At 54.9% G+C, this 27,013-nt stretch overlaps 8 protein-coding genes across 8 annotated transcripts; 5 read left to right on the forward strand and 3 right to left on the reverse strand.

Moving 5' to 3' along the window:
• Nucleotides 1-230: 230 nt before the first annotated feature.
• Nucleotides 231-3,311, forward strand: BDY24DRAFT_397080 (glutamine synthetase family protein). The gene is made up of 12 exons (XM_076641519.1): nucleotides 231-528; nucleotides 614-687; nucleotides 1,139-1,254; nucleotides 1,346-1,587; nucleotides 1,683-1,781; nucleotides 1,878-2,032; nucleotides 2,113-2,129; nucleotides 2,210-2,367; nucleotides 2,468-2,623; nucleotides 2,718-2,743; nucleotides 2,826-3,026; nucleotides 3,103-3,311. Exons 1-12 carry the CDS (start codon nucleotides 441-443, stop codon nucleotides 3,199-3,201), a joined length of 1,431 nt encoding a protein of 476 aa, XP_076494379.1. The 5' UTR covers nucleotides 231-440; the 3' UTR covers nucleotides 3,202-3,311.
• A 751-nt stretch (nucleotides 3,312-4,062) lies between these two features.
• BDY24DRAFT_425799 (APA family basic amino acid/polyamine antiporter) lies at nucleotides 4,063-7,619 on the forward strand (the record flags this gene model as incomplete). Its single annotated transcript, XM_076644034.1, has 16 exons — nucleotides 4,063-4,075; nucleotides 4,144-4,202; nucleotides 4,340-4,423; nucleotides 4,502-4,572; nucleotides 4,670-4,738; nucleotides 4,824-4,849; nucleotides 4,977-5,087; nucleotides 5,198-5,502; nucleotides 5,663-5,763; nucleotides 5,915-6,042; nucleotides 6,121-6,183; nucleotides 6,270-6,296; nucleotides 6,398-6,547; nucleotides 6,611-6,704; nucleotides 6,783-6,867; nucleotides 6,936-7,619. The coding sequence occupies 16 exons, from the start codon at nucleotides 4,063-4,065 to the stop codon at nucleotides 7,155-7,157; spliced, it is 1,608 nt and encodes a 535-aa protein (XP_076494380.1). The 3' UTR covers nucleotides 7,158-7,619.
• BDY24DRAFT_397083 (uncharacterized protein) lies at nucleotides 7,388-12,050 on the reverse strand. Its single transcript, XM_076641520.1, has 7 exons — nucleotides 11,327-12,050; nucleotides 10,599-11,243; nucleotides 9,870-10,508; nucleotides 8,409-9,788; nucleotides 7,848-8,321; nucleotides 7,653-7,748; nucleotides 7,388-7,562 (listed from the first exon to the last, which is right to left on the reverse strand). The coding sequence occupies exons 1-7, from the start codon at nucleotides 11,972-11,974 to the stop codon at nucleotides 7,512-7,514; spliced, it is 3,933 nt and encodes a 1,310-aa protein (XP_076494381.1). The 5' UTR covers nucleotides 11,975-12,050; the 3' UTR covers nucleotides 7,388-7,511.
• A 217-nt stretch (nucleotides 12,051-12,267) lies between these two features.
• BDY24DRAFT_443377 (uncharacterized protein) lies at nucleotides 12,268-13,666 on the forward strand. The gene is made up of 6 exons (XM_076644762.1): nucleotides 12,268-12,408; nucleotides 12,495-12,542; nucleotides 12,664-12,903; nucleotides 12,981-13,372; nucleotides 13,464-13,491; nucleotides 13,605-13,666. Exons 1-4 carry the CDS (start codon nucleotides 12,289-12,291, stop codon nucleotides 13,212-13,214), a joined length of 642 nt encoding a protein of 213 aa, XP_076494382.1. The 5' UTR covers nucleotides 12,268-12,288; the 3' UTR covers nucleotides 13,215-13,372; nucleotides 13,464-13,491; nucleotides 13,605-13,666.
• A 417-nt stretch (nucleotides 13,667-14,083) lies between these two features.
• BDY24DRAFT_397092 (uncharacterized protein) lies at nucleotides 14,084-16,032 on the forward strand. Its single transcript, XM_076641521.1, has 6 exons — nucleotides 14,084-14,854; nucleotides 14,946-15,081; nucleotides 15,170-15,336; nucleotides 15,417-15,506; nucleotides 15,575-15,680; nucleotides 15,764-16,032. The coding sequence occupies exons 1-6, from the start codon at nucleotides 14,175-14,177 to the stop codon at nucleotides 16,001-16,003; spliced, it is 1,419 nt and encodes a 472-aa protein (XP_076494383.1). The 5' UTR covers nucleotides 14,084-14,174; the 3' UTR covers nucleotides 16,004-16,032.
• Nucleotides 16,033-17,393: 1,361 nt separating this feature from the next.
• On the reverse strand, nucleotides 17,394-18,534 carry BDY24DRAFT_417288 (uncharacterized protein; the record flags this gene model as incomplete). Its single annotated transcript, XM_076643689.1, has 6 exons — nucleotides 17,394-17,543; nucleotides 17,637-17,699; nucleotides 17,793-17,870; nucleotides 17,949-18,044; nucleotides 18,138-18,209; nucleotides 18,337-18,534. 6 exons carry the CDS (start codon nucleotides 18,532-18,534, stop codon nucleotides 17,394-17,396), a joined length of 657 nt encoding a protein of 218 aa, XP_076494384.1.
• Nucleotides 18,535-19,163: 629 nt separating this feature from the next.
• BDY24DRAFT_397102 (YTH domain-containing protein) lies at nucleotides 19,164-20,847 on the reverse strand. Its single transcript, XM_076641522.1, has 8 exons — nucleotides 20,674-20,847; nucleotides 20,548-20,568; nucleotides 20,450-20,486; nucleotides 20,292-20,365; nucleotides 20,150-20,207; nucleotides 19,967-20,067; nucleotides 19,476-19,882; nucleotides 19,164-19,401 (listed from the first exon to the last, which is right to left on the reverse strand). The coding sequence occupies exons 1-7, from the start codon at nucleotides 20,806-20,808 to the stop codon at nucleotides 19,490-19,492; spliced, it is 819 nt and encodes a 272-aa protein (XP_076494385.1). The 5' UTR covers nucleotides 20,809-20,847; the 3' UTR covers nucleotides 19,164-19,401; nucleotides 19,476-19,489.
• Nucleotides 20,848-23,644: 2,797 nt separating this feature from the next.
• Nucleotides 23,645-27,004, forward strand: MDM34 (ERMES complex subunit MDM34). The gene is made up of 3 exons (XM_076641523.1): nucleotides 23,645-24,018; nucleotides 24,172-24,285; nucleotides 24,441-27,004. The coding sequence occupies exons 1-3, from the start codon at nucleotides 23,869-23,871 to the stop codon at nucleotides 26,664-26,666; spliced, it is 2,490 nt and encodes an 829-aa protein (XP_076494386.1). The 5' UTR covers nucleotides 23,645-23,868; the 3' UTR covers nucleotides 26,667-27,004.
• Nucleotides 27,005-27,013: the final 9 nt, after the last annotated feature.

Genomic DNA, 27,013 nt, shown 5'->3' on the forward strand with positions numbered 1-27,013 from the left:
GAGTGAAGGGGGAACGCGAGCTCAACTTTCAGCCCACGGGTCGCTCACTCTTTTTCGCCGCTTGAGCGTTGACATGGAAACCATAGGCCTTCTGCCAACAGCTCAGCTCGATCTATAACCTCAGGAGCACCCAAGATGGTGTTCGAGAAAAAGTAAGGACGGAAACAGATTCAGAAAAAGATAAGGACTCGGTGCGAGCTTCCCCCTCCTTTCCCTGTTCTCCTCCATCTCCCTCAGCACCAACAAACCCGTTTGGCAAACCCCAACCTAACCGCCCGTAAAGGAACCTATTCTCTGCTCCTTATCTCCCCTCGGCCGAATAGACCATCAACCGCTGATAGCTCTCAACAATCCTCACGGCGTCTCATAACTCTACTCCCATTCAACTCCTCCCTTCCCCTCCCCCTCTCCTCCTTCTCAAACCTCCCTCCCCCCCAGAAATGGCTACCCCGAACGCACCCAAGACTCAAGCTGATCTCGTCGAGCTGCTGAAGGACGACAACAAGGTCAAGCTCGCTGGAGTTGATGGTAAGTGCTCTCCGTCGAGAGAGAACAGAGGAGATCGCACCGCGACGTCGAGCTCACTCCTTATCTTGCTGGCCTTGTTCAACAGCCGATGGAGTTCTCAGAGGAAAGTACATGAGCAAGAGCAAGTTTCTCAGTGCGGCGAAGGGAGGGTTTGGATTCGTGAGTCCCAAAGTCTTCTATAACAGGAGGGAGAGAGGGAGGGGAAAAGAGAGGGAAGGGAGGGAGGGAAGGTCAACTCGTCATGGGCGAAGTCGGTTGCTCGTTCTGCTTCCCATCTGCCAGGATCGAGCAGATTTTTACTCGAGTGAAGGTGGGCTCTCGTAGATGACTCGAGGCTATGCTCTCGAGCTCTTGGAGTCGAGGAGGAGGGAGTTGATGAGCTCGACAGGCGAAGGGGGCCAGGAAGCTGGACTCTGCCGCGTCAAATCTTGCTGCACGAATCTAGATGTAACTAGATGAGGATTCTGGAGGGCTGAACCAAATGCTGCTAAGATATGGCTAGCAGATGGAGCCTCGTTGAGGCTGAGGCGGTAGAAACGTCCCCTTCCGTTCGAGAGCTCAAGCGCTGATCTCTTCCCTCCTCTCCTCCTCTCGTTCTTTAACCCTACAGTGCTCTGTCATCTTTGGATGGGATATGCACGACGTTACATACTCTAAGGAGCTCCTCATCTCCAACAAGGCCAATGGATACCACGATCTTCTCGCTCTCATCGACCTCTCAACCTAGTTCGTTCTCTTCCCTTTTATGCTCCCTCCTGCCCTCGTCCATCCCATTCCTGAGCCCTGAGCTGATCCTTACCCCTTCTACTCACTACAGCCGTCGCTTGCCCTACGAAAACAACCTCCCTCTCTTCCTTGTCACCTTCTTCGACCCAGACACGAAGGAATCCATCTCGGCTTGCCCTCGAGGCCTTCTGTCAAGAACGGCCGACAAGGCTCGAGAGCTCGGAGGTTGGGAGTGCATGGCTGGGTGCGAGTACGAGTACTTCCAGTTCAAGGAAACTCCCAAGTCGCTGGAGGAGAAGAAATGGGTCGGGTTGGAGGCGCTGACGCCTGGAAGTGAGTCTCGTTTTCGACTCGACGCGTCGTCTTCCGAGTCCGCACAAACTTTGCACGGCGAGAGCTGACGATCCCACGTTTCTTGCTTCGTACAGTGCACGGGTACTCTATGCTTCGACCATCGCTGAATAACGGATACTTCTTGGATCTGTACGACAAGGCGGAGGAGTTCGGAATCGAGATTGAGGCTCATCGTTCGTCCTTCTTCTTTTTCTGATCATCTTCGTCGAGGCCATCAGGCTCCGTTGAGCTTCAGATCTGACGCACCTTGACCTCTCCGCCTTTCGCAGATACCGAGACGGGACCTGGAGTGTTCGAGACTGCTCTCGCCTACACCAACGTTTTGCGAGTCGCCGATAACGCTATCCTCTTCAAGCTCCTCGCTAAGACCGTCGGTATGCAATATGGAATCATGCCGTCTTTCATGGCGAAGCCTTACGGTGACGTTCGTCCTTGACTTCGCTCCTTTCTCTTCTTCCTCTACTCGCTCCGTCGCTGACTTCGTCTTCCGTTCAATCTCAACAGATGCCTGGTTGCTCTGGGTGAGCTTTCTCCTCTCTTTGGATCTATCGGCTCCACCGGTTCTGACCTCGCATTTTCATTGTCTGGCTCGATCAAACAGACACATCCATCTCTCTCTTCGAACTCCCGAAGGAAAGAACGCGTTCGCCTGGACTGGAGACGCCGAAGGTCGACCTGGAGCTCTCTACAAGGATACGAAGCACATCTCTCAGCTCGCCGAATGGTTCTTGGCTGGTCTTCTTGATGGACTACAGGATGGTTCGTACTTTCAGCATCGTTCTTCCTTATCGTTCGAGTTCGAGTTCCCTTTCGACGAACTGACTCCTCTTTTCCTCCCTCCTTCGTTTCCTTTGAACAGTCATGCCCATGCTCTGCCCAACCATCAATTCCTACAAGCGACTCGTCGGAGGAGAGGCGTTCTGGGCTCCTAATCTCTGCTCGTACGGATACGACTCGAGAGCCGCCTCCATCCGGATCATCGCTCCTCCGAGCGTTTCGCCTGAGGCTACTCGATGTGAGTCGAGGCTGTTCTCCCTGACGGCTTACGCTTTCACTCTGCAGTGGGAGCGAATTCGGGCTGACATGTCTCTCGTTTCTCCGCGTCCCAGTCGAGGTTCGAGTTCCTGGAGCGGATGTGAGTCCTTCTTCATCTCTTCTCCTTCCTTCCTCGCTTCTGCACTCGAAGCTGATGAAGCCTTGTTCTCCTTCTTTTCTAGATGAACCCTTACTTCTCCCTGGGCGCCATGTTTGCTCTCGGTCTTCGAGGAATCGAGAAGAAGATGGCCCTTCCCTTCCCTCCCGTCGGTCACCCCGACGTCACTCCTTCCACCCTTCCCAAACTCGCTACCTCCCTCGAAGCCGCTACAGCCACTTTTTCGGCGAGGAAGAGTGTTGCTAGGGAATGCTTCGGAGATGAGGTGAGTCCTTCGTTTCTTCTCGCGTCGTCCCTTCGAGCCCTGACTGACTCCTTTTATCGCTTCGCATCCGTTCCAGTTCGTGACACACTTCGCGGGAACGAGGGAAGAGGAGGTTGCGAAGTTCAAGCAGACGGTGACCAGCTGGGAGGTGGAGAGGTACTTAGAACTCGCTTAGAGGACGGAGGAGTGAGAGAGCAGGAGGCCTCGATTGGCTATAGTAGAATCGAGTTGGGTTTCAAGGTGTCCGTTTACGTTCCATTTGATGAGGATTTGCTGTTTTCCTCGTAGTAATCCTCGAGGTAGTAGGGAGAGAGAGACGAAGCTTTCGGCGAGGGAAACGAGTCGAGCAAGTTGCGACGCGTCGGTGACTACCCCCACGTCGCATCTTCTTTTGCTCCGTACCTCGTCTTGCAGCCTGATCTTCTGACACTTTCTTCTCCGTACTTAGCTAATCCTTCCATCCTGCAATCCTGCTCTCACTTTCCTCCTGAGAGGCGGCCCCCTGCGGGCTGAAAACGAAAGATAAGGAAATGCCTCCGGTCATCCTCGCCGGAGGAGAAGCTTTTCTTCCCTTCCGAAAGAAAAAGTGTAGTCCGAGTCTCTGTGCGATTAGTCATATCTACTCGCAGGACGTCCTGCGATGCTCGACAGCTTTTCATAGAATGCAGAACGACCACGCGACCTTATCCTGATGTCCAGAATCGGCTGGTCTCTTTTCTTTTTCTCTCTCCACCTTCAGCGCTCTTTTCTGATTCCTAAGATTACGAAGATCAGCGCTGTATAAAACGAGGTCCTCCGTTTCTTTCGCGGTGCGCTGGGAACGAACAGAACGACGCACGGGTTCCATAGATAGGCCAGCAAACGCAAGCGGTTGTTTGAGATATCGAACCCACAGATCGATCAAATCTCTTCCCTCTCCTCTTTCCCATCAACGTCGACCCTTCCTTTCATCTCAAACCACGCAGCCTATCAAAGCCATATTTCCATGGACGACATCAAGAGAAACTCTATAGAGGACAGAGGAGGAGACGTGACGATGAGCAAGGACGGTTGGTTGACCTCTCTCCCTCCCTTCACGTATCTCGACGCTGACTTGCCGTCCCTTTCTGCAACTCAGAGGAGAAACTCGCTGCTTTGGGATACACTCAAGAGCTCCGTCGTGGTTGGGGATTGATCGTAAGTGTTACTATACGACTCAGAAGGTGGGATGGGATGCGACCAAATGTAGGCGCTTCGTTGCTCGGGAGAGTCAGAGCTTCTGAACCCGAGCTTTGAGCTCTTCGTTGACCTATCTTGCTTCTCTTTCTTCACAGAACAACTTCGGTATCAGCTTCAGTATCATTTCGGTCATCACAGGAATATCTACGCTCTTCCAATTTGGCCTCACGACCGGAGGGGTGAGAACTCGAAGTCTGTCGATATCCGCTCGTTTTCAAGCTCAGCCTGACCTCTTTTTGGTTCTTCTGTCCTTTCAGCCTGCAGTCATGGTCGTGGGATGGATAGTGGTCTCGTTTTTTACCATGTTTGTTGCTCTCGGAATGGCTGAGTGAGTATCTCTTCCCCTCGCCAAAAGACGTCGCGTCGAACGTCGCTCTTTGTTGCGTGCTGAACCCTCTTTCCATTCTCGTCCTTCCCTTCTGCAGGATCACCAGTGCGATTCCTTGTGCTGGAGGACCTTACTACTGGAGCGCGATTCTTGCTCCCAAGAAGAGGTAAGCTAAACGCTCTCCGGCAAGCTGCCGGAGGAACGAAGACGGACGGGAGCTGACTTTGATCTTTCCTGCTCGGTTTCCCCAGCTCTGCCTTCTGGAGTTGGATGACTGGTAAGTTCTTTCCGCACTGAACCAACCTTTCTTCGTACCTTCCTTCCCGCTGAGAGGTCGGAGAGGGGAGAGACGGAGCGAAGAATGAGAACCGAAGATTGACGCGTCTCCTTTTCTCGCAATTTAGGATGGTTCAACTTCCTCGGGCAAGTAGCTGTTACGTGTGGAATCACTTTTGGTCTCGCTGGACTCATCTCGGTCACCGCTTCGATCGACGGAACATACGAGCCGACTGCTGGTGTGTCCTCCCCCTCTCTCTCCTTTTCTTTCTCTCTCCTCGCTTAAGGCCACGAACCCTTGAACTCAAGCTCACTGAAACCTACCTCTCTAATTTTCTTTGGTCCATAGGCAAGACGGTCGCCATTTACCTTGGGCTTATCGTCTCTCACGGCCTCGTCAACACCTTTGGCGTCCGAATCCTCCCTTACCTCAACAACGTTTCTATCGCTCTTCATTCCCTTGGAATATTCTCGTTCGCCGTCGGTATTGTCGCCAAAGCCCCCACTCACCAGTCTGCCAAGTTCGTCTTTACCACCTTCGTGGACTTCACAGGAGTTTCCTACACGGACGCAGACCCAATTGGATGGGCTCAACGAGCCTCGCCGGCCTACGTATCCATCGTCGGTATCCTGATGGCGCAGTACACCATCACTGTGAGTAAATTATATCTCCCGGTCGTCGAAGTGGTTGCCAGGAGAAGTGGGGGGGAGGGAAGATCGTCCGAAGACGACGCGTCTCTCGGAGAGCGAGGCCGAGCTCAAGGCTACTGCATTCGAACGCTGACATTTACATACCTCTCGGTCTGCTCTACAGGGATTCGACGCGTCCGCTCACATGTCGGAGGAAACCATCAACGCCGAGACGGCTGCTCCCTTGGGGGTCTTGACGAGCGTCGGAGTTTCTTCGATCTTTGGGTGAGCTCTTTCTCAACCTTTTAATTAGAAGTCACTCGTTGTCTCGAAATCCTATCAGATCGGCTTCAACAGTTGAGACGCTCGACAAGGAAGCCTTTTGAAGAAGCAAACGAGCAAAGGCTGACCGACGCGTCTCCTCATCCCGTGACAGATTCTTCCTCCTCCTCTGCCTCCTCTTCTCCATTCAAGACTTCGACACCACCGTCAACAGTGAAATCGGACAGCCTGTCGTTCAGATTCTCATCGACATCTTCGGAAGGTCCGGTGCGAAAGCGATGAGTGAGTTGACTCGTCGAGCTCCCTTCACATCGCGTCGCCTCCCGATGCTGACTTCCTCGCCGGTTCCTCTTTCCTCAGTGGCTCTCTTGATCATTACCGTCTGGCATTGCGGTCTCTTCTCTCTCACTTCCAACTCTCGAAGTGAGTTGGCCGTGCCGATCTGCCCTCTCGTTTGAGCTGGATTCGACTCTCGGACCTTGTGCTGACCTTCGTCTCGTCTTCTCCAGTGATGTACGCTTTTGCTCGAGATGGAGGTACGCTTTCTTTTTTTCGTCTACTGATCTTCCGCCGCTGCCCACCCTCTTCGAAAAGGACGACTGGAAGCGAAACTGACGCGTCTCCCCTCCCTCTCCAGCCATTTCTCCTTTCTTCTCCCACGTTTCGACAAAGTACGAAGTCCCTGTCAGGACCATCTGGCTCGCTGCTTTCCTCGCCTTCCTCCTTTCCCTTCCCTCCCTTGGATCGAGTGTTGCCTTTGCCGCTGCTACGTCGATTGCAACGATTGGTGAGTCTCTCCGCGTCCCGTTTGAGGGGATCTTTCTCGCTGACCTCTCTCTTGCGTGCACAGGTCTATACATCTCCTACATCATCCCCATCGCTCTCGCCGTCTTCTACCACGACAAGTTCGAGCGAGGCCCCTTCAATCTCGGTCGCTACTCGAGGTAAGTTCAAACCCGTTTGTTATCCCACTCAAATTCTCACTCGCCGACGACCTGCTCTCCTTTTTCCTTTCCCCTCAGGGTCATCGGAACCATTGCCTCTCTCTGGGTTCTCTTCATTTCGGTCGTGTTCTGCCTTCCCGCCGTCAACCCAGTCAACACCCAGGTCCGTCGTTCACCTTCCCTCTCCCTTCCTCTCTTCCCTCACTGATTACTTTCCCATCTTTATAACAGACCCTCAACTACACCCCCGTCGCAGTCGGAATCATCCTCGCAGGAGCTCTCATCTCCTGGTTCGCCTTCGCTCGAAAGACCTTCACCGGCCCTCTTCAAACGATCGCTCTCGAGAGTCCCGAGGTGCTACGAAGGCAAGGGATCGAGGCGGACAAACTCAGATTAGAGAAGGCTGGTACTGGTACCGTCAAGGTTCAGAGAGTCGCTTCGAACGAGGAGTAGTTTGAGGGCTTCGTTGTGGTTTGGGTTCCGTTTTACTTTCTCGTTTCTCATTTCTCCCCGTCAGTTTGGTTGTATACGTGCCCTTTTGATTCTGACATACCCTAGCTTTTCCCTTTCGGACCTCGATTTTGTAACGCGCAACTTTTGCGCCCAACCATCGTCTGGGCCAGTCGGCGTGATGGGAAAGAAGAAACGCGTCGCGAACAATTCTCTTCCGAAGACGATAAGAATCGTGAACGGGGGTCGAATAAAGACAGAGAGAAGTCGAAGGACACGTAGTAGAAGCCAAGAGAGGTAGGAAGACGAAAGGAAGCAAAACAAGAGGGAAGAAAGGACGAGTGTTTTCTGGAACGATCAATGCCGACGACGAGGTCCAGTCTGTTCCTCCGTCCAGTAGGTGATGCACTGTCGATCGACGAAAAGTCAAAAATAGTCAGTCTTGTGCGGGACGTAGGCTCAAGAGAACTGAAAAGAGAGAGAGCAAACGAGACTCACCTGTCCGTCCAACCACTTCTTCAGAGCCGTCTGCCATCCCTTCGTCTTGACCTTCCGTTCGTTCACGAGCGTCACGAGTTCCATGAAGTCGACGGGCTGATTTCATACCACAAAGAACCGCCGAATGAACCGTCAGTCCTTCGGACGAAGGAATGAACGAACGAACGAGAAAGGACGGAGAAGAGAAAGACTCACCTCGTACCTCAGAATCCTCAACCACAGATCCTCATCCGCGACGATCATCTTCCTGAACAGCTCCGGAAGTTCCTCCATCGGGATCGAGACTCCCTCTCCGGTATCCTTCCTCGACGTCGACTTCGACTTCGACTTCTTTTTCGGCGTCGCAAGAGGCGCGTCCGAATCGAACTCCTCTTCCTCACTCGAATCGAGTCTCGCCTTCCCCTTTGCCTTTGACTTCGAAGTCATCCTCAGAGGCTGGTCGTCTTCCGAGTCTGAGTCCGAGTCGACGAATCGGCTTCGAGGAGGGAGAGCCTTGGGTCGAGGTCGAGCGGGAGAGGGAGAGGGAGCTCGATCCTGTTCGTCGTCGTCGTCGTTGGAGGATGCTGAAGAGGTAGGAAGAGGATGTTCGATCCACCAATACTCCTTGAGGACTCGAAGGAGTTGAGGTCGAGAGGAGGAGATTTTGGTTCCGTAGGATTTCATGATTTTCTGAACAAGAAGAGGAGAGAACGAACGAGGGAAGAGAGTGAGCTGGTGGAAACAAGGGACGAGAGGTGCGAGAAAGATCGAACGCACCTGAAGTTGAGGAATCGACATCATCTCGTAGTCGGGCATGACGGGAGGAGCTTTGGTCTTCTTCTTCTTCGGTTTGTTGCTGGCGACGGTCTTGGTTTTGGGTTTCGAGGGAGTGATCTTGTTCGACGGCGGTTCTTCTTCGACTTCCTCCTCCTCCTCCTCCTCGAGCCCCTCATAGATCTCCTCCTCTGCTACTCCTCCCACGGCTCTTCCCGCCTGCTCGTCGTCGTCGTCGACGTCTCCCGCTACGTCGTCCCAAACCAACACTCCCTCCTCTCCCCATCGATCGTCGCTCTGATCGTACGGCTCGTCCCCCTCCTCGACGTTTGAAGGTGGATCGGCAGCGTTCGTAGGAGTAGGAGGACGAGGCCGAGAGGACGAGACGTGCTCGAGGAGTTCGACGTCATCGTCCGAAGACGCGTCTCGAGGAGAAAGGTCGTTCCCCTCTCCTCCGTCCCATCGAAGGACTCCTTCCTGACCCCAGTTGTCGTCGTCATCGTCCGAGAGGTCGATGATTTCTTGGCGAGAGGAAGATCCGATGTTGGAGGAGCGGTTTGGGGTTGAAGTCAACTGAGCAGGAGGGAGGAAGTAGGAAGAGGAGGAGGGTGATGCGTTTCGAGGCGGGGAGTCGGACCAGAAGTTGCGCTCGGGGAAGGAAGATGGGGAGGATGTTGATTGTTTTGGGTTTGGGTTGAGATGCTCGATGTGATGGGATCTGTCGTTGATGCTGATCGAGTTCTTGCTAGTGTTGGAACAGGATGGATTGGAAGAAGGAGAGAAGAGGTCGTCGCGGTCGTTTGGTTCGAGTTTGTTTCTGGCTGGTGTTTGTTGCTGATGCTGATGCTGGTGTTGTATCGAAAGGTTGTCCTCGTCGTTATCTTCGATGCTGATGGTGCTGATGTCTCGTTGCTGCTGGCTCCTCGAGCTGTTCGTTGTCGCCTCCTCCTCGACGTCTTCCTCCTCTCTGCTCCCCACCACCTCCTCGTCCACCATTCCACCCTCGTCCACCTCCGGTCCATCCTCACTCATCCTCTCCTCCCGCTCCTGCGAGATCAAAGAGTCCCCTCCTCTCTCCTCCTCCAACTCCTCCGAATCGAAACGTCGACTTCCCTCCCCGTTCTCCTGCTCCATCGACGACCGTCCGGGATCTGCTCTCGCCGAGAAAGGACTTCGAGGACTTGGTCTCGACGGGGAGTTTTCGTTTGAGCTGGTTCCATCGAATCCATCGGCAGTGGAAGAGGAGAGTTGGACGAGAGGAGTAGGAAGGGGAGACGATGCGGCGGAGGAGGACGACGAGGAAGAGGAGAGGGAGATGATGGTTTGGGTTGGGACGAGGAGGGAGGGTTTGGATTTGGTTTGAGGAGGAGGAGGAGAGGAAAGCTAGAATTAGCGTTAGATGTCCGATTCGAATCAACTTCAGGAAACGGTCTATTTCGGCGGAGTAGGAAGGGCAGGACTCACGATGTTCTCGTCTCCCGCTCTCACCAGCTGACTCGCCGTCGTATCGACTGCCAGACCCCAAAGCGAAGTCCTAGGTCGTTCCGCATCCTTCGAAGGCTGTTCCTCCTGTTCCTCCTCCGTCTCGTCGTTCATGGACGAATCCGATCCGCTCTCGTCGTCGTCGTCCTCCTCGGACGAATGTCCTCCAAGCCTCGAAGGTCCAGCAACTGCAGCCTCTCCGTCCTCCTCCCCAACAGCCCAAAGCGATCTCTTCTCCTGCCCCGACGCCGACCCCTTCCTAGATCCAAACCTCGCAGCCAACCCCGAAGTCCCGAATGACTGAGTCGAAGGAGGCGGGCGTCTCTCCTCCATTTCCTCGTCGTCTCCGTCTCGGCGCGTCTCGTCCTCGTCCTCGGCGTCTCCCATCAGACTCTCCACGTTCCTCATGACGGTCTCTCGAGAGAGTTCGTGGCCCGCCGGAAGAACCATCGAAGGGATGGCTGACGCTCCCTTTCCTCGTTTGGCTTTGGGTTTCTTCATCGTGAGGGATTCGAGGAGGGTTTTGGGTTCGGGAGCTTGGAGGTGGGTGGTGATCTGATGGGTGAGGAGAGAGAGGGAGACGGGTGGGGTTTGGAGGAGGGAGCAGGAGTAGAGGTGAGCCTGTGAACGAAAAGAAGTAGAGAAGAGCTTGGTCAGAGAGAGAGTCCGAGGAAAGGAACGTCTGAAAGAGGGAAGCTAGTCGAAACGCACCCATTTCGACTTGATCATCTTCTTCCCCGTCGACCAATCCTCCTCGCAAAAGATACACTTCTTGACCTTCCTCATCTCTACATCTCGGATCGTACAGGCTGGAACGACGGGCTTGATGACGGCTGCTGCTGAGGTCGAGCGAGGTTTGATTCCTCCGTTGGAGGTCGAAGCGGAGAGGGACCGTCCTGCGTAGGCGAAGTTAGAGAAGTGGTTGTTGACTGGGATACTGGGAGCAGGAGGTGACGTCGAAGAATCGGCCGTTGCTGTTGGGGAAGGGGATCGGAAAGGTGAAGGGGATTTGGACTTGCGGGGTTCTTCTCGAGGAGGAACGGACGCGACGACGCGGCGAGAGGAGGACGAGGAGGAAGCCTTGGAGGTGGCCGAGACGGAACGAGATCCTCGAGCTCTGCCTTTGCCCTTGCCCTTCCCCAGCGTAGACTCGTCCACCACCAGAACGACGTCCTCGTCGGGAACGGCATCCCAAAGCTGACCAGCTTGATCTTCCTCCTTGACGCTCTCGAACATCTTCTTCTCGAGCAAGCTTCGAGGCTCCTTCCCTCCTGCTTTGACGACGTCGAGGTACTCTCGGATGAGATCGAGGAGGGTAGAGTGAGAGGGTGCAGGGGTGCAGTTGACGAGGTGGGCCTGCATAGTGTTCCAAACAGAAGACCGTCAGCGTGGGAAGGAGGCAAGGGAGGAAGACAGAAGGAGGGAAACGCGAAGCTCACCCATTTCGTTCGACTCTTCTTGCCAGGTTGAGACCAGTCCTCTCCGCACAGAACGCACTTCTTGAGTCTCCTCATCTCTACATCGGTGAAGGTGCATTCTGGAGGAGCGTCTGAAGGGTCGATGGACTTGGATTTGGATCTTCGAGGCGGTGGGAGGGAGGTGGAAGGACGGGCTGGGAAGTAGGAGGACGTTGTTGGAAGAGCTGCTGAGGTTGAGGTGGTTGAGGTGAACGAGTTTGAGGAAGTGGAAGGTTTGAGTTTTGCTTTTGGGTAGGCGTAGGATGAAAAGTCGATAGGTCTGGTTGTGATGGTAGTCGTAGGGGAGAGGGAGGAGAAAGGAGAGGATCCACCTCGACCTCCCTCGTTCCTCCCGTTCTGGATCGATCCTTCCTCGTCTCCTCCTCCTGATGCTGCTGCTGCTCCCCCGACTCGACTAGATCCTGCTGCCGAGAATCCTTCTCCCGTCCCACTCGATCTGGACATTCCTCCTTCCTGCTGCTGCTGCTGCTGTTGCTGCTGTTGAAGGAGAAGCTTCTTCTGTTTCCTCTCCTCCCTCTTTTGGGCTTTGAACGCGATCCTCTGCTGCTCCCGTTCAGGTTCAGAATCCTCGACGAGTTCACCCGGAGGAGAAGGAGGAGGCGTGTTCATGGGTGTCGCGAGAAGAGGAAGGGGGTCACTCCGATCGGGAGAGGGAAGAGGGGAGGGAGCGTCGTGAAGGGTGGAGGGAAGGGAGGGAAACGTGAGCTCAACAAAGAAGGACGCGTTTTGACTCCGTTTTTTCCTGGTGGAAAATTTCCACGAGTAGAATCGAGAGGAGTACACTGTATCCAGATCGTCTGACTGCAAAACTCAGATCAAAAATAACCCGGTTCCGACCAGGGCACCGAAGAAGGGGGAGGGGAGAGAAAGGTGAGCTCGAACTTGAACTTTCTCCTCCCTCTCCTACACGACCACCAACCTCCATGGACAACTTCGACCTCGTCACTGCTCGCACCGTAGCCGAAGCTTTTGGAGTACAAGATGGCTCAGGGAAATGGAAGCAAGCCTTCACTCTGACCGGCTTCTTGACGGCGTTGGAGGTCGTTCGTCCCCCTCCCTCCCTCTCTCTCAGCCCTCTCTCCGTCTCCTACTCTCCTCGCTGACTCGCCTTCTACACTCACGCTCCTAGATGAAAGCCACTGCTGACTGGCCCGAAGGCAAAGACGTCCCTATCTTCGTTAGCACGAGCTCTCTTCGCTCATCTCTTTTTCTCTTCAGAAAAGCCAGTCGGGCTCGAGCTCAACCCTATCTCACCCTCCCGCCCTCTCTCTCTCTCCTCTCTTATATACCCTGTTCAGGCCGAAATCGCCGCCCTCTACCTCCCCAGTATCTGTCGAGCCCTGCAGTACCGTTCCCAACTCTCCCCGAACGACGTGAGCTTGCTTCCGTTCGACATGCTCCTGGGACGAATCATTCGATCTCCTGCGCTCACGACGTTCGCTCGAGGGCACCCGCTCGCTCAAAATTTCCTGGATGCGGCGATGGGGGCGGCTTTGAGGGAGCTGCCGGAGGTGGAAGCGGGTGCGATGAAGGGGAAGGTGAGTGAAGACGATGGACGAACGCGACGTCCTGCTGACTCCTTCTCCCTTTCTCTCTCCCCAAATCACTCCACCAGGTCGCATCAACCCTTCAACCCAATGGGCTCGTATCCACAATCTCCTTTCCCTCTCCATCGACCTCCTCTCCTCCTCCTCTTCGCTTCTCCCCCTCCCTCACCTGGCCACCTCCATCCAAACCAAACGCGACGCCTGCTCCTCCATCAAGCACGGCTCCTTCGCTGAATCTCCTCCGGGGACGTTCGAAGGTGTCCTGGGGAAGATGGATGAACTTTACCTCTCCTGTGCGATGAGCGGGAAGGCGGAGGGGTTGAGAGGGTCCTCCAAGGTGTTGCTGGAGCAGTGCAAGGGAAGGAAGAGGTGGGAGGATTGCGAGCCTGGGTTGGCGGTGGGAGGGAAGAGGAGATGTGTAGAGAGCGGGAGGAAGGAGGAGATGCTGGGGTGTGGGGGGGTGAGTGACAGAGAGGAGAGAGAGGAGAGACGCGTTGCGACGCGACGACGAGACTGACTTTCCCTTTCCTTTGTTTTGTTCTTGGTGGCAGTGCTTGTCTGTAAGATACTGCTTCAAAGGTGAGTCATGCTCTTCTTCTTTCTCCAATTCTCTACTTCTCCGACAACGTCGAGTCGAGCTCGTTTCGCTGATCCCTCGCGTCGTCGTCGTCTTCTTCTTCTTTTCGCCTCAGATCATCAACGAATCGATTCGAAGGAGCATAAGCCGCTTTGCTTCAGGCCTTCCTGGATCTAGTCTGTTCACATTGGACCTGTGTGTTTTTCCCCTGTCGCTGTCCTGTTGGCGTCGAGTCGAACGAAAAACTGACGAGGAGCGACGCGTCGTCTGTCTTTATGGTCCCTGAAGATGCATCGCTTGTCGCTTTTGTACTACTTACTGCTCTGATACTAGCCTGTTGGCGATACCATCGTTGTCTTGATCTCCCGTCGCGATCGTAGCTGTCGCTCGTCCTCAGAGATGAAAGAAGGAAGACAACGCACGAGCACTTCGCCTTTTGCAGTCGTTGGACTGAACAAAATTCCAAAAGTAGATGAGATAACTTCTCGATGAATCTCTCGATGCCCTCTGCTTAAAAAAATCGAGGCAAACAGGCAAACGAGAGAAAAGAAAGAGGCCCAAACCGACCTCCCCTTTTTGAACCTCCAACCTTCACCTCCTCCTCTCCTTGCCTCCTCGCCCTTCCACAACCTCCCATCCGTCCCTCGCTCGCCTCGATTCACCCACCAGCATCTCGCTGGAAGCCATGTCGACCTCAAAAGGCTTCAAATCGGAGCCTCGAGACTCTCTCGAAGCAGCTCTTCCAATCTCGAACGAACAAGCTCAACAAGATGATCAAGCTCAACCTCCTCCTTCCTTCCCCTCCCAATCCCAACCCGACCTCAAGCCCTCCTCTCCACCAGCAACCACTACCTCGTTCTCCTCTAAACCCATCTGGCCTGAAACCTACCTCCTGTTCCTAGACCCTCTCTCGACCATCGCGATCCCTCGAATCCTCCAGCATCTCTCGGTGATGAGCTCTCCCGTCCCTTCCTCCCATCCACTCTCTCCTTCTGACCTTTCTCTCCCCTCTTCTTGTCAGAAACTCACAGATGGGAACCCTCCTCGACTCACCACCGTTCTCCTCGAAGCGAGCCACATCGTCATTGATCCGTCCTCAATGTTCGGGGACGCCGTTCTCGAACAACAAGCTCAGAGTCAGATCCAGAAACCCTCAGACTTCAAGCCTCAGTTGGTCGTGACGGATCGCTGGTTGAGGGAGTGCATACTCTGGTCGAATTGGGAGGAAGAAGCAGAGTATCTGTTCACTGGGAGTAAGAAGGAGGAGGTGAAGGTGAAGAAAGAGGAGGGTGGAACGGGAAAGGGAAAGGGCAAAGGAAGGGAGGGGGTCAAGAGGGAGAAGGAGGATGTAGAGGACGAAGATGAGTGCGTAGATCTCCTTTTCGACTTCTCTGGAAGGGGTGTGCTCGAGCTCACAAGTCTCCTCTTCTTAATTTCTTTGCACTTGCTGCTGTAGTGGAGAGCTTCCCACCCGCGGACGCTGGCTCGAATCCGAGCACGACGCTCTCGCTCGCTTCCTTCTTCCTCTCCACGACTACACCCTTCGAGACGAGAACGGACGAGATGCGTTCGAAGCTTTCGCTGAGACAGAGGTGAGTGACTCGGACGATAGCCTGATCTCCGTCGTTTCCTGGGAGCTGACCAGCGGGCCGTCCGACGCGTCTCTCTTTCTTTTCAAAGCAAACTCGACGATCTGCCAATGCCTGCCGTGAACACTATCGATCCTGGGAGGACACGTACAAGGCGAGGCTCGTGGAACTTCGTGGTGGGACTGGATTGGGTAAGACGAGAGGGGAGACGGAGGGGAAGGGGAAGGGGAAAGGGAGGGCGGCGAGAGAGAGTTCGAGGTGAGTGTTCACACGAGCTTTGGCTCCCTTTCGGCGTCGTACGAGCAGCATCTGATCTTTCTCGCCTTTCTTATTCACAGCTCAGAGTCGGATTTGGATTTGGATTCAGATTCGGATTCGGACGACGAGGATGCGAAGGAACCGGTTCGACAGCGAGGTCTGGGTCGAGGGTGAGCCGCGACCTCTCTTCCATCAAGGTTCCCTTGCCTCGTCCTGACGCTTCTTCTCTTGCTCGCAGAAACGGAATAAGAATCTGGTACACTGACCAAGAGGAGTCGGACCTCAAGGAGTGTCTTCGAACGAGCTCCACTCCCACCGAAGCGTTCAAGAAGATGTCTGATCTGGTGCGTCGCACATTCGCCTTCCTTTCCCTTAGCCCTGAAGTAAGTAGTAGAGCTGACTCTCTCTCGAATTCGATCCATCTCAGCATCCTCGACGAACGTTCAACTCCATCCGAAAGCGCTATCACAATCGCAAGGATCAGTACGAAAGTCTCCTCGCACCTGGTTCTCGCTCTGGGACGTACCACTGGACCACTTCGGAAGAGCTCGATCTCGTTCGCCTTCTTTCCAAACCTCATGCGTCCGTTACGGAGGTTTGCAGAGCCTTCCACGCCCAGGTGAGCTCTTTGTCGCTCCTTTCTTCCCTTCGCCTCGACGCCTCCTGACGACTCCTCCTCTTCTCGGTTCCCTTCGTGTAGCATCCCAGCCGGAGCACCGAATCTGCGAGGACTCGATACAACGAGAACAAGCAGAGGTTTCAGCAAGCAGTCAAAGAGCTCGAGGATCGTTCGTCGGAATCGGAATCGAGGTCGACGCCTTCCTCTCCGCCTTCCACTTCCACTTCCCAGACGACCTTCAAGCAACCCAAGTCGACCTCCTCCGGCTCGAAACGCTCTTTCAACGAGCTCGACCAACCTTTCGCTTCCTCGTCGTCGTCGTCGTCGTCGAAGCAGCCAAGGCTCGACCGCTCCCCTCGTCCGGACGCGTTCAGATTCGCCTCCAACTCCAACCTCCATCAGTCCAACCAGCAGCAGCACCACCCCTCCCCTCCTCCTCCCCAAAAACAGGATCCCTCTCCCTTCCACCCCGACTCCGATCCCCACTCGGACTCCGAATTCGAACCACCCTCCTTCCTCCAACTCGGCGTCGCTCCCTCCGCCGTCGCCTCCTCCTCCTCCTCTCCCTTCTGCCACTGGTGCGGAACGGAGGAAGACGAAGCCGCCTACTTCGAGATGCTGGTCCTCGCAGAACAGGATCCTTCCGCCCCTGAGGGGTTCAGGAAGGTGGAAGGGAGGGAAGCGTGTTCGTTCTGCGTCGAGCGAACGGAGAAGTGGATTGCGCAAGAGGGTGGATCAGGGAGGGAGATGGGAGAGTTGGAGAGGTTGGATTGGTTGAGGAAGAAGTTAGAGTATGTGGGGAGGAGGGAGAGAGCTACGCTTGTCAGGAGGAGCGATGGCGGGAGGGCGGAGGAGAAGTGAGGAAGGAGAGTGAGACGCGTTCGTTCGTTTTGTCGGATTGTTTTTGGGTCTGTGGTTTCTCTATCTCGTTTACGCTACGAATGTTATGACTTTCCTTCTTTGAACTTCTCGGGCTTAGGAACCAGAGTCGCTCGACAATGAGGAGGGTGGGTGCGACCCAACGCGACGCGCCGACCAAAGGCTCTCAACGTCTCAATCAACGCTCGAACTGAGCCGCCTCTCTTCTGCGCCTTCAATTTCAGGGCTCAAAACTACCTGATCCAACGTTTGAGTCGAGAGGCAGGTGTCGCGTCTCTCGCACTCGAAGCTCGAAGGCGGTTCGACGCGTCTGGATTCTCAGCGGACGGGAAGCGTTCGGAGAGAAGATCATGAGAATCGCAAAGGCCCGAGATGAGAAACTAAGAGGAGAGTAGTAAGATATGTACAGACGAGAGAAAGAGTCGTAAGAGACGGAGAAACGAGGTGATCCAGGTCGAGGCTGAACAAAAGCAAAGACGAGAAAGCGAGTTCAGCTCTCGCTTCCGTCTCTTCTCACTCCCAAGCTTCGCAGATGAAATCTTTGGATTCAACGTACCTCTTAACCAGCTCGAATTCCAAGGGCCTGCTTCTTGATAGCAGAGACGTACGGGACGAGTTCGTCGAGGTCGGCGTGGTCGTCGATCGCCGAGGAGAGCATCTGGCAGAAGTTGAGAATCTTCTGAGCTCGCTGACCGGAGTCGGAGGTAGGCTTTGAGAACGAAGACAGATGGGAGGGAGAACTAGGTCAGAATTTTGAAGAAGAAGAGGAGAAGACGAAAAGAAAGGAGACGAGGGAACTCACCGACTGAGGGCTGTCGAGTCGAGTGTGCCTGAAGTCTTGCTCGAGGGAGTCCAAGGACGTGACCTGTAGAGAAGAAAGAGAGGTGAAACGTGCATGAGCTCGAGGAAAAGAGAATCAAACTCGAGCGACAAGGAGAGAGCGGGCGAAGAAACGTACAGTGCTCGATCCTCCGATTGATCTGGCTTGATTCGCAGAGACGACGAGGGCAGCTTTCTCAGCTTCGAGGACTTGGATCTTCAGCGGAAAGGTTAAAAGGGAAGTTCGAGAGAAGGTCAGGTCAGTCTCGGAAGGAAATTGGGGTTGAGCACTCACTCGAGCTCGAAGTTCGGCGAGCACAGCGGTTCGTTCGTCCGTCGCAGCTCTGGCGCTATCTTTCTGAGCCTCGTGAGCAGTCTGAAGGGACTGAGTCTAATAGAAGTAAGGAAGGAAGAGAGGAGGAAGGAGGGGAAAGATCAGCCTCAGAGACGAGGAGGCAAAGAACTCCAAAACGACCACACTCACCTTCACAATCTCGATCCTCAGCTCCTCGATCTTCGAGTTCTTCTCCTTGATCTGTTCTTCGAGAGCACTGATCTGAGGTGCGAAAGGGATCCGTCGAAGAAGGAAAGAGGGAAGGGGTAAGCACACGAAACCGAATTCAAAGGGGGGAGATGGCAGCTCGACGCTCTTCCCTCAAAGAAGCTAGGAGAATTCAACTTACCCTCTGATCTCTCTGGAAGAGCTGGTTCCTGAGGTCCTGAATCTGAGCTCGGTATTGGGCGTTCTCAGCATCGCTCTGAGCCAGGTTCTGCTTGAGGATAGAGGACTCGTCTCGAGCGTTGGAAGATCGTGCAGCTGCACTCCCGACGACCGCTCCAGTAGCGAGAGCCATTCCGGGTCTTCTTCTGAAGGCGCACATGTTGAGGAGGAGAAGTTGGTGGTGGTGGTGGTTGGATGGACGGAAGAGAGAGAAGGAAGGAAGGGAGGAAGAGAAGAGGGAGGAAGAAGGGAATCAGCTGACGAAGAACACATTTTCCAGAGCTGAGTCTCGATCGCGGACTAAAATTTTCAGCCCTGCAAAAGGAGAAGTTTTGCAAGACTTGAGTTATCGGAGAAGAGAGATCTGGGAGGGCCTAGAAAGGAAGGGGAGAACTCTGCGTCCCCTTTCTACCCCCGGGATCCGCGACGCGAAGTTTCGAGCACTCGTCTTTGCCGTTTTCTTCTCTGAAGAGCTCTATGCAACTATGCTTTACAATTTTTCAATTGGAGCTGCTGAGCCTTTGGAGGGCGAACGAGACGGTTGGGTCGATTGAGATCCAAATCCCTCCTCTCGCGTCGACGCGTCGTCCTTCGCTTCCAGACTCCCTCGCTTTCCAAAGTCTCTTCAGTCTCTTCTCCCCTTCCTATAGCTCATCATTTCGTCAATGGCACTGATGAATATAACTGCGCGTTCTAGCCGATCCTAGAAGCCAGTCAAACTCAACTTCAACACCCCCTGCTCCGGTCCGTCAGAGCTCGACCTCGCTCCTCGACCTCGAGGAAAGAAAAGTGGAAGACATCAGGATCGAGAAGAAGATAGAGGCAGGTAGGTTCGCTAGAACTAAGTACGTAAGGGATACAGCATCGTAAAACGAAAGGACGAGGAAGTGCAAGAGAGAAAGAGAAAGTCCATAGTCCGTGAACGGAAGTTGTGCGAGTGAGAGGTAGAGTTCGTTGGAACGAGCGAGACAAACGAAACGAGGGAGGAGAAAGCAAGGAGTGGGGCATAAACAAGAGCGACAACGAACTACGGAAGCAAAGATGAAGGAAGAACATCAACGAAGGGAGAGGAAAAGAAGAAACGAAACGGACGCGACGAACGACGAACAACTCCATCAGTACCTCCCCTGCTGCCCTCCCCCTCCTCCTGCACCACCATTCTGAAAAGACGGCTTCCCCGTAGCGTAAATCTCACTCGAAGCGTAGTTGGGTCCGAGAGGTTGAGGGACGAAGGTCGGTTGAGCGGGGAAGGGAGGGAGATGAGCGATGGGCTGTTGCTGCTGCTGCGGCTGTTGAGCTGCTTCGGCCTGACTCTGGAGATCTTTCTGAATGGATTGAAGGTCGTAGAAGGCGTAGTCCTGGAGGAGCGAGGTTCGGGACTGGTAGGAGTGGAAGATCTTCAACATTTCGATTCCAGCTTCGGGGAGGAGTTCCTGGGTGTCTCGAGAGTTGGTGACGGGTTTGCGTTCTTGGGTGTTGTTGAGGCGGATGTGACGAAGAGCTTGGTTCTGAGGAAACAGAACGAAGAATGAGAAAAGGAGTCAGTCGAGGAACGACACGTCGAGACGGGAAGAGAGGAACGAGGGACGAACGGGAACGTCCTTGACGAAGACCCAACGAAGACGGAAGACTCCTTTCCACTTGTCCTGAGCCCAGACGGTAGAAGTAGTGTTATAGTCGACTTCCGTGAGCACTGAGATCGACGGACGAAGGAGGGCGAGAAGTCAGCAAGACGAACCCTGAACTCGACGGAGGAAGAGGAAGGGGGGACGAACTCTGAGCGACTCCAGCGAAGTGACCGGACGAGTTGACCGAGAAGAACAGGTAGATGGGCTGCGAAGAGAAAGGAAAAGAGACGGGAAGGTTCAGCGGGAGACGACGGGAAAAGTCTGAAGGACAAGAAGACGGCCGACTCACCATCACAGCGGCCGACTCTTTGAACGCCTTATCGAGACGCTTGTTTCCGAACGTAGTAGAACTCCAGATCTCGACTGTTGAGGAGAGAGAGAAAGGTGGAAACGATCAGTCGGGTTCGAAGTGAAAGGAAAGACGCGTCGGAGAAAAGCTCGACTCACACTTGAGAGATTTCGCAACGTCGTCCTCGGTGTAAGACTATGCAAAGCAAGCATCAGTTAAGCTCAGAGTGCATCAGAGGGAGTACACCTCCACGAACCTTGATAACGAAGAATCGAGCCTGCGAGACGAACCAGAAAGAAACGACGCGTCGAGTCAGTCAGTCGTTTCCTTCTCCCTTCTCCTCTCCGCCACATCAAGTCCCAAAACCGAATCCTAAACTCACCCTCGTAGGATTCGTATCAAACACCGCGGGATTGTACCCCTTCGCCTGCACCAAACTCGGCACATCGACGGGACTCGCCAACCCTCCCGCTCCCGCTCCTCCCATCATCCCTCCTCCTCCCTGCTCCATCCCCATCCCACCACCGTAACCACCACCAGAACCAGCACCGGAAAGGAAGTTGGCTTGCTGACCGAACGACTGCTGCATCGAGGGAGCGAACTGCTGCTGCTGGTTTCCTCCGTACGGTCCTCCTCCGAACATCTGCTGCTGTTGTGGTTGTCCGTAGGGGAGTTGAGGAGGAGGAGGTCGAGATCCAAGGATGGTGTGCTTCTGTTCCCATCCAGTTCCCATAGCGGTGAAGGGAGCTTGTTTCGGCTGATTCGAGAGGTTCCCGAGTCCGTTCGATCCTCCGACTCCACCTCCTCCAGCGTACCCTCCGATTCCAACGAGCGGTCCCCCAAACTGATGCTGATATCCAGCTCCTCCTCCGACGAACCCTCCAGAGCTGAGAGGAGGCTGAGTGCTGTGTCCCACGGGAGGAACGAACGCTGCTGCTGATTGAGGACCGACGCGTGGGATCGAGTGAAGGTTGGGTCCTTGAGCGAGAGCGGTCGCATCGGTGATGAGAGACAGTTTGAGGTTCCCGTTGCCTCCTCCTGAAGAAGCTGGAGAGGAGTTGTTGGAGAGTCCTGGGCGATGGTGGTGAGGGAAGGAGGAAGGAGGGACGGTTACGCTTGGACGAACAGGAGCGTCGTTGGGAGTTGGAGTTGAGGAAGAGGGAGGACCTGGGGAAGGAGAGGCGAAACGAGGTGGTGGCGGGTTGAGGGATGGGGAACGAGAGTGACGACCTCGATCGACGGGTTGAGGTGGGTTGAGGCTGAGGTTGGTGTTGGAGCCTGAGGCTGAACGAGAGTGGGAGTACGGATCCGGAGATGTTGCTCCGCTGCGAGGGAGAGGAGGAGGAGGTTGGAGGGAGGAAGTTGATGATTGCATGGAGCGTCCGAGGGAGATGGCGTCGAACTGAGAAAATCGAAAACAGGTCGAAAGGGAGGAAAGACGTGAGCTCTCGATTTGCCTCGTCTTCGTCTTCTTGAAAAGCGACGAAGACAGAACGAGGAGATCCGAAATCAACAGATACGAGCCTACTCACAGCATTCTGAAGTTGTTCAGCGCTCATGGCTCCCTCCGCCGACGATCCAGACTCCTCTCGTCTCCATCTCGACCCCGACCCTGGAACAGGCGACAGCGGTCCACCTCCTGAACCTGCTCCTCCGCCCTGAGACTGATCTCCATCCCAGCTCCTCTGCCTTGACAACAAGTCCTGCTGAGGACTGCTCCAGGGACTCCTCTTGACTGGCGACGTAGGAGGATCGTCGTCCGATCCCGCCCTTGAGTTCGGATCCGTGAACGGAGAGCGATTGAGACGATCCGAGATCCTCGAATGAACTCCTGCCTGCGTGAGGGACTGATGTCTTCGGACCGTAGGACCTCCTGATGCGATTGACGATTCGACTGACGTTTTGCTGCTGATGGATCGTTGGTGGTTGAAGGCGGCGTCTTCGTAAGATGGGGAGGCGGGAGGGTTGTTGGATGAGGAGGGGAAGAAGGACGACCCTGACTGCTGCTGCTGCTGATGGTACTGGTGAGGAGGAAGGAGAGGAGGGGAGCGAGATCCTGCGGAGGCTGAGCCTGAGGTGTTGATGTACTGAAGGGATCGTTGGTGAGGAAGAGAGCGTTGGTGTTGAAGTTGAGAGGATCCCTTGGGAGCTGAGGAAGAGAGGATTTCGGGGTCGGGATCGTAGTAGTCCTGGAAAACAGAGTCGAGAGATCAAGATGAGTAGGGGCAAGGGGAACATATCGATTCGGGAAGCGATTCAAGTGGCGAGATCGAGGGGAGATGGGAGGAGAGGGAAGGGAAGGGAAAGTCGTGAAAGGTCAAAGCTCACCTCTCCAGCAGCGGCTGCTCCTCCGTTCCTTCTCCCCTCTGCTAAAGCTCTCTCCCACTCCTCGTCATCCTCTGCTCCGTAGGCGTGAAGATCGTTGGCCGCTGCTCCTCCAGTGACTGAGGCGATGGATTCGTAAGGAGTCGTTGGACCTGAGGATCGATGGCTTCCGAAACGAGGTCGAGTCGCTGAAGAGGAAGAGAAGCCAGCTCGAACGGGAGAGATGGGGTAGGGAGCTGTAGAGAGGTCGAGAAGTGAAAGTGGAAAAGCGGAGTCAGCAAGTTTAAGTCTGTTGAAACAGAGAGATAAGCAGGAAGGATCTTGACGGGAGCGTGAGAGTGGTGTGAAGGGTCGAACGAAACGAGACCGACCTGTTCTGGTAGGCAAACTTCCGTGCCTCGTCAATCCTGGAGCTCCTGGAAGATATCCTGACTCTTCTGTAGTGACGCTCGCTGAATCCCCGCCATCGTAAGAATCTCCTGCTCCGTCGTTCTCTGGTCCTTCCTCGTCCTCCTCTTCGACTCTCTTTACGGATCGAGTTCGTTGCGGCTTGCCTCCTACGGTGTTGTGTCGTCGAACGAGGAGCGAGGACTGGATCTGAGGAGCTCTGAAGGGAGATCGAGGAGGAGAGGGTCCTGTAGAAGTCGAGGAGGAAGTCGGACGAGGAGGGGAGAGGGAGGAGGAAGACGGAGGAGTCGAGGGTGCGACCTCCTCTTGAGCTTGAGCTGCTGCTGCCTCTGCTTCTATACGAGCTGCTTCGGCTGCTGCTGCTTCTCGAGCTTGTTGCTGGCGAACACGATTCAGATTCACGAAAGATCCCTGCATCGTCGAGGGGAGGAAGAAAAAGAGCGAAGGAGGGGAGGAGAAGGTGACCGTTTGAAGATAGAAAAAGGAGAGAGGTCAAGGTGACCGTTTCCTCCTCGGCAAGGGTTCACTTTTTTTGGACATGTACTTTTCGGAATCAAATCTCCATCTTTTTGGAAGCTCATCTACAAGATCCCAAAGTTCCATCAATGATCTTGGTTGAAATTTGAACTCAAGCAGCCGAAGAAGAGGACGCGTCGTCTCCCTTCTTCGCCTTCCGTTCAGCTCGCAAACCCTTCCTTCCTTCTCCCTCAACTTTGACCTTCTCCTTCTCCCTCGCCCCCTTCTAGATCGCTCCCACTTTCTCTTCTCCTCTTCTCTTCTCTCCCGTCTCTCCCACCTCGCCTGGTCTCTTTCCCTTCGTCGTCGTCGTCGTCGAGTGGCTCGAATGTCGTTCAACTTTTCGTGGAAGGAGTCGTTCTCTCCGTCCTTCCTCGACAAGGCAAAGACGATCCTCGAAACAGCCCTCAACAAGGGAAACACGCCAGCTTTGATCGTAGGGAAGATCGAAGTCAGAGAGCTCGATATGGGAGTCATCGTGAGTTCATTTCTTCTCGATTACTGGTATTACTGGTAGAAGGAGGGAAGCACACGAGCGACCTCAGTGTTGCTCTCTCGTTCCCTTCCTCGCCCTCTTCTCGGATGTCTTCGGACCAGCGTCGCTGAACACTTTTACATTCGATCTCTACAGCCTCCTACGCTCACTCTGCTAGAGATAGGTGACCTTCAACCGGATCGATTCAGAGGAATCTTTCGTCTAGGATACGCGGGAGACGCTCACCTGGTCGTGGGAGCAAGAGTTCAGGTACGTCCGAGTCTCCTTTACCTCTCGTTCCTCCTTCGATCTATACTTTCAGAGACACAATCTCGTCCACTAGTTCATTACTATCCACTCTTCTATACCTTCGGATGCTAACCTCTTTCCTTTCCCGTTTGCTCGCTCCTTCCGCCCTCCTCCAGGCCAACCCCCTCTCCCCTTCGCCGTCTCCCTTCCCTCTCACGACCACTCCTCTAGCAGCTCATCGACCCCTCCTCGTCCCTATGGCTCTTCGTCTCTCCAACCTCAAACTCCGAGCCATCGTGGTCCTCGTCGTCTCGAAGCAAAAGGGCATTACTCTCGTCTTCAAGAACGATCCTCTCGAATCGCTCGAAGTGAGCTCGACGTTCGACTCCATCGGAGTTCTCAAAGGGTTCATCCAGAGGGAGATCGAAGGTCAACTCAGGGAGATGTTCAGGGAGGATCTACCAGGGATCATCCATACTCTCTCCCAGCAGTGGTTCACGGGAGAAGCAGCAGCGGCAACAGGAGCGTCCAACGTTCCCTTCACCTCGAACCTGGACGTCGTCGGTCGACCTTCGTCGGGACTCTCTCCTCCTCCTCCTCACCCCTCCTCATCTTTCGACAACTACTCCCCTCCTTCCTCGCCTCCCTCGTCCCACTCGATCCCAGAACCTCTCTTCCCTCCTCATCCCAACAGCATCGCCCAACCCATCCCTCAACGTTCAGCTCCTCGTCGCGCGCCAGCTTCCTCCCCGAGCAGTCGACATCTCTCCCCTCTCGCTTCCTCCCCTTCCGCAACCTCCACCTTCCCCGATCTCGAACAGTACGATCCCACCTACGGACTTCGGCCCGAAGGGGTTCCAACTCACTCGGTCGTTACGGGCCTCGGGCTGGGAAGGAGGTGGGAGAGGAACAGAGGGCTCGGACATTTCGTCGAGGGATCGACGATGGACGCCAACGAAGAGGGCATTGATGGACAGGAGGAGGATGAAGGATACGAGTTGGTTGGATTCGAGGAAGGCGACGGAGGCGCAGGAGGCAGTTCCTACGATCACAACGGCGAGATCGATTCGACACCACCGAGGAGGGAGTTCGAAACGATCCCTGCCGTCGGAGGAGGAACCGTCACTCGACCTCGAGTCTACCTCTCGCAGAGCTTTATACGTCCACCGGAGTCGAGTAGTGGCGGAGGCGGATCGTCGTCGGTTTGGGGAGGAGGGTGGGAGAGTCCTTCGTCGGGAAGTGCAGCCGCGTCGGGCTCGACAACAACAGCTCGAGTCTCGACGACTCCCACGGTCACTAGGAACGACAGCTGGAGGAACTCTTCGATCGGAGGAGAGATGGGCAGAGGAGCTTCGAGTCCATCCCCAGCTCCTCGAATGGCAGCAGGAAGGAGGAACACGGGTTCTATCGGAGGACCAGGAGGATCTCAACCCTTCGCGTTCCCTCCCTCATCTTCTTCCTCGACGGGACCTCGTCCAGGAGTCGCTCGATACGACTCTTCCCTACCTCTCAACGGCCAACGACCTTCGACTCCCTCCTACCCTTCCTCTCACACCACTCCAACGCGTCCTTCCCAGACCCTTCACCATTCCAACTCTTCCCCTCCAGGCCAATTCCCTCTTCGCCATCACCAAGCCCACCACTCCTCCTCTTCCCTCAACCCTTCCACATCCAACCATTCTTCATCCTCAACCCACACCCCACCTCTCTCCCACTCCCTCTCCACAACTCCCTCCCACTCGTCCAATTCGATCTCAACACCACCTTCCTCGTTCCCTTCCTCGTCCAACCAACCCCATCAACGCTCCCCTTCAGCCAGTCAAGGCCTACCAGAAATTATCTCCCACCTCTCCATGCTCTCCATCTCCAACCAAACCCTCTCCCCGTACACACGAGAACACGCCCACATCGCCGTGAGATCCCAACCTCAGATCTTCCGGTCCAACTCCCTCATCGGACCCGGAGACGGCTCCTACTCCTCTTCGTCGAGTTCGTTCCTACCACCACCACCGGGAGGAGGAACCAGGAAGGCGAGAAGGAAACGAATTCATCGGATTGGAGGAGCAGGAGCAGCAGCCTCGCCTGACGAATCCAACTCCAAGGGAGCTGGCATCTCCCCCGGCTCGACCCTTCCCACACCATCCAACTCCCCTCCTCAGCCAGCCTCCGATTGGGACTACGACTCGATCTCCGTCGTCGGCGAACGTCTGCACAACCAGCAGCAGCAACAGCAGCAGTCAGTTGCGTCGAGATCCGGAGCAGGAGCAGAGTCGAGAGCAGCGTCGCGTCCGAGGTTGACTCCCAAGGCGAGTTACGGGTTCCCTTCGACGGTGCCGGTGCCGAAGGGGTGGGAGAGTGGGAGTGGGTTCAGTGGGAGGTTCAAGTCTTCTGCGAAGGCGTAGCCACGTTTTTGGTTTGGAGTTGATTGGTCGTGGTTGTTCGTTTCGTTGTTTTCGATGTTCTCGTTTCGTGTTCCCATACTACACTACTCTTTCTTTCTCTCTCTGTTTCCCTCACTTCCCGCCGTTCTCTGCCTTGCCTTCCTACTTGTTCTACTTTTACATAACGACTGGCTTTTTTTTGATCTTTCTGTTGACGACCTCTCTTGATGACCCTCCTTTTTCTTCGCTGCTTTTCGTTCAACTTGCGTGAGACTCTCCGTGCCTTCCAGGTCTCAAAAAAAAGATAGTCACCCGTTCGTCCTGCTCTGGCATGGTCAACGAGCGGAGGACAGAACGGGAGGTGGTGA

Source organism: Mrakia frigida (assembly GCF_051309035.1).
Source record: "Mrakia frigida strain ATCC 22029 unplaced genomic scaffold BDY24scaffold_27, whole genome shotgun sequence".
NCBI lineage: Eukaryota > Fungi > Basidiomycota > Tremellomycetes > Cystofilobasidiales > Mrakiaceae > Mrakia > Mrakia frigida.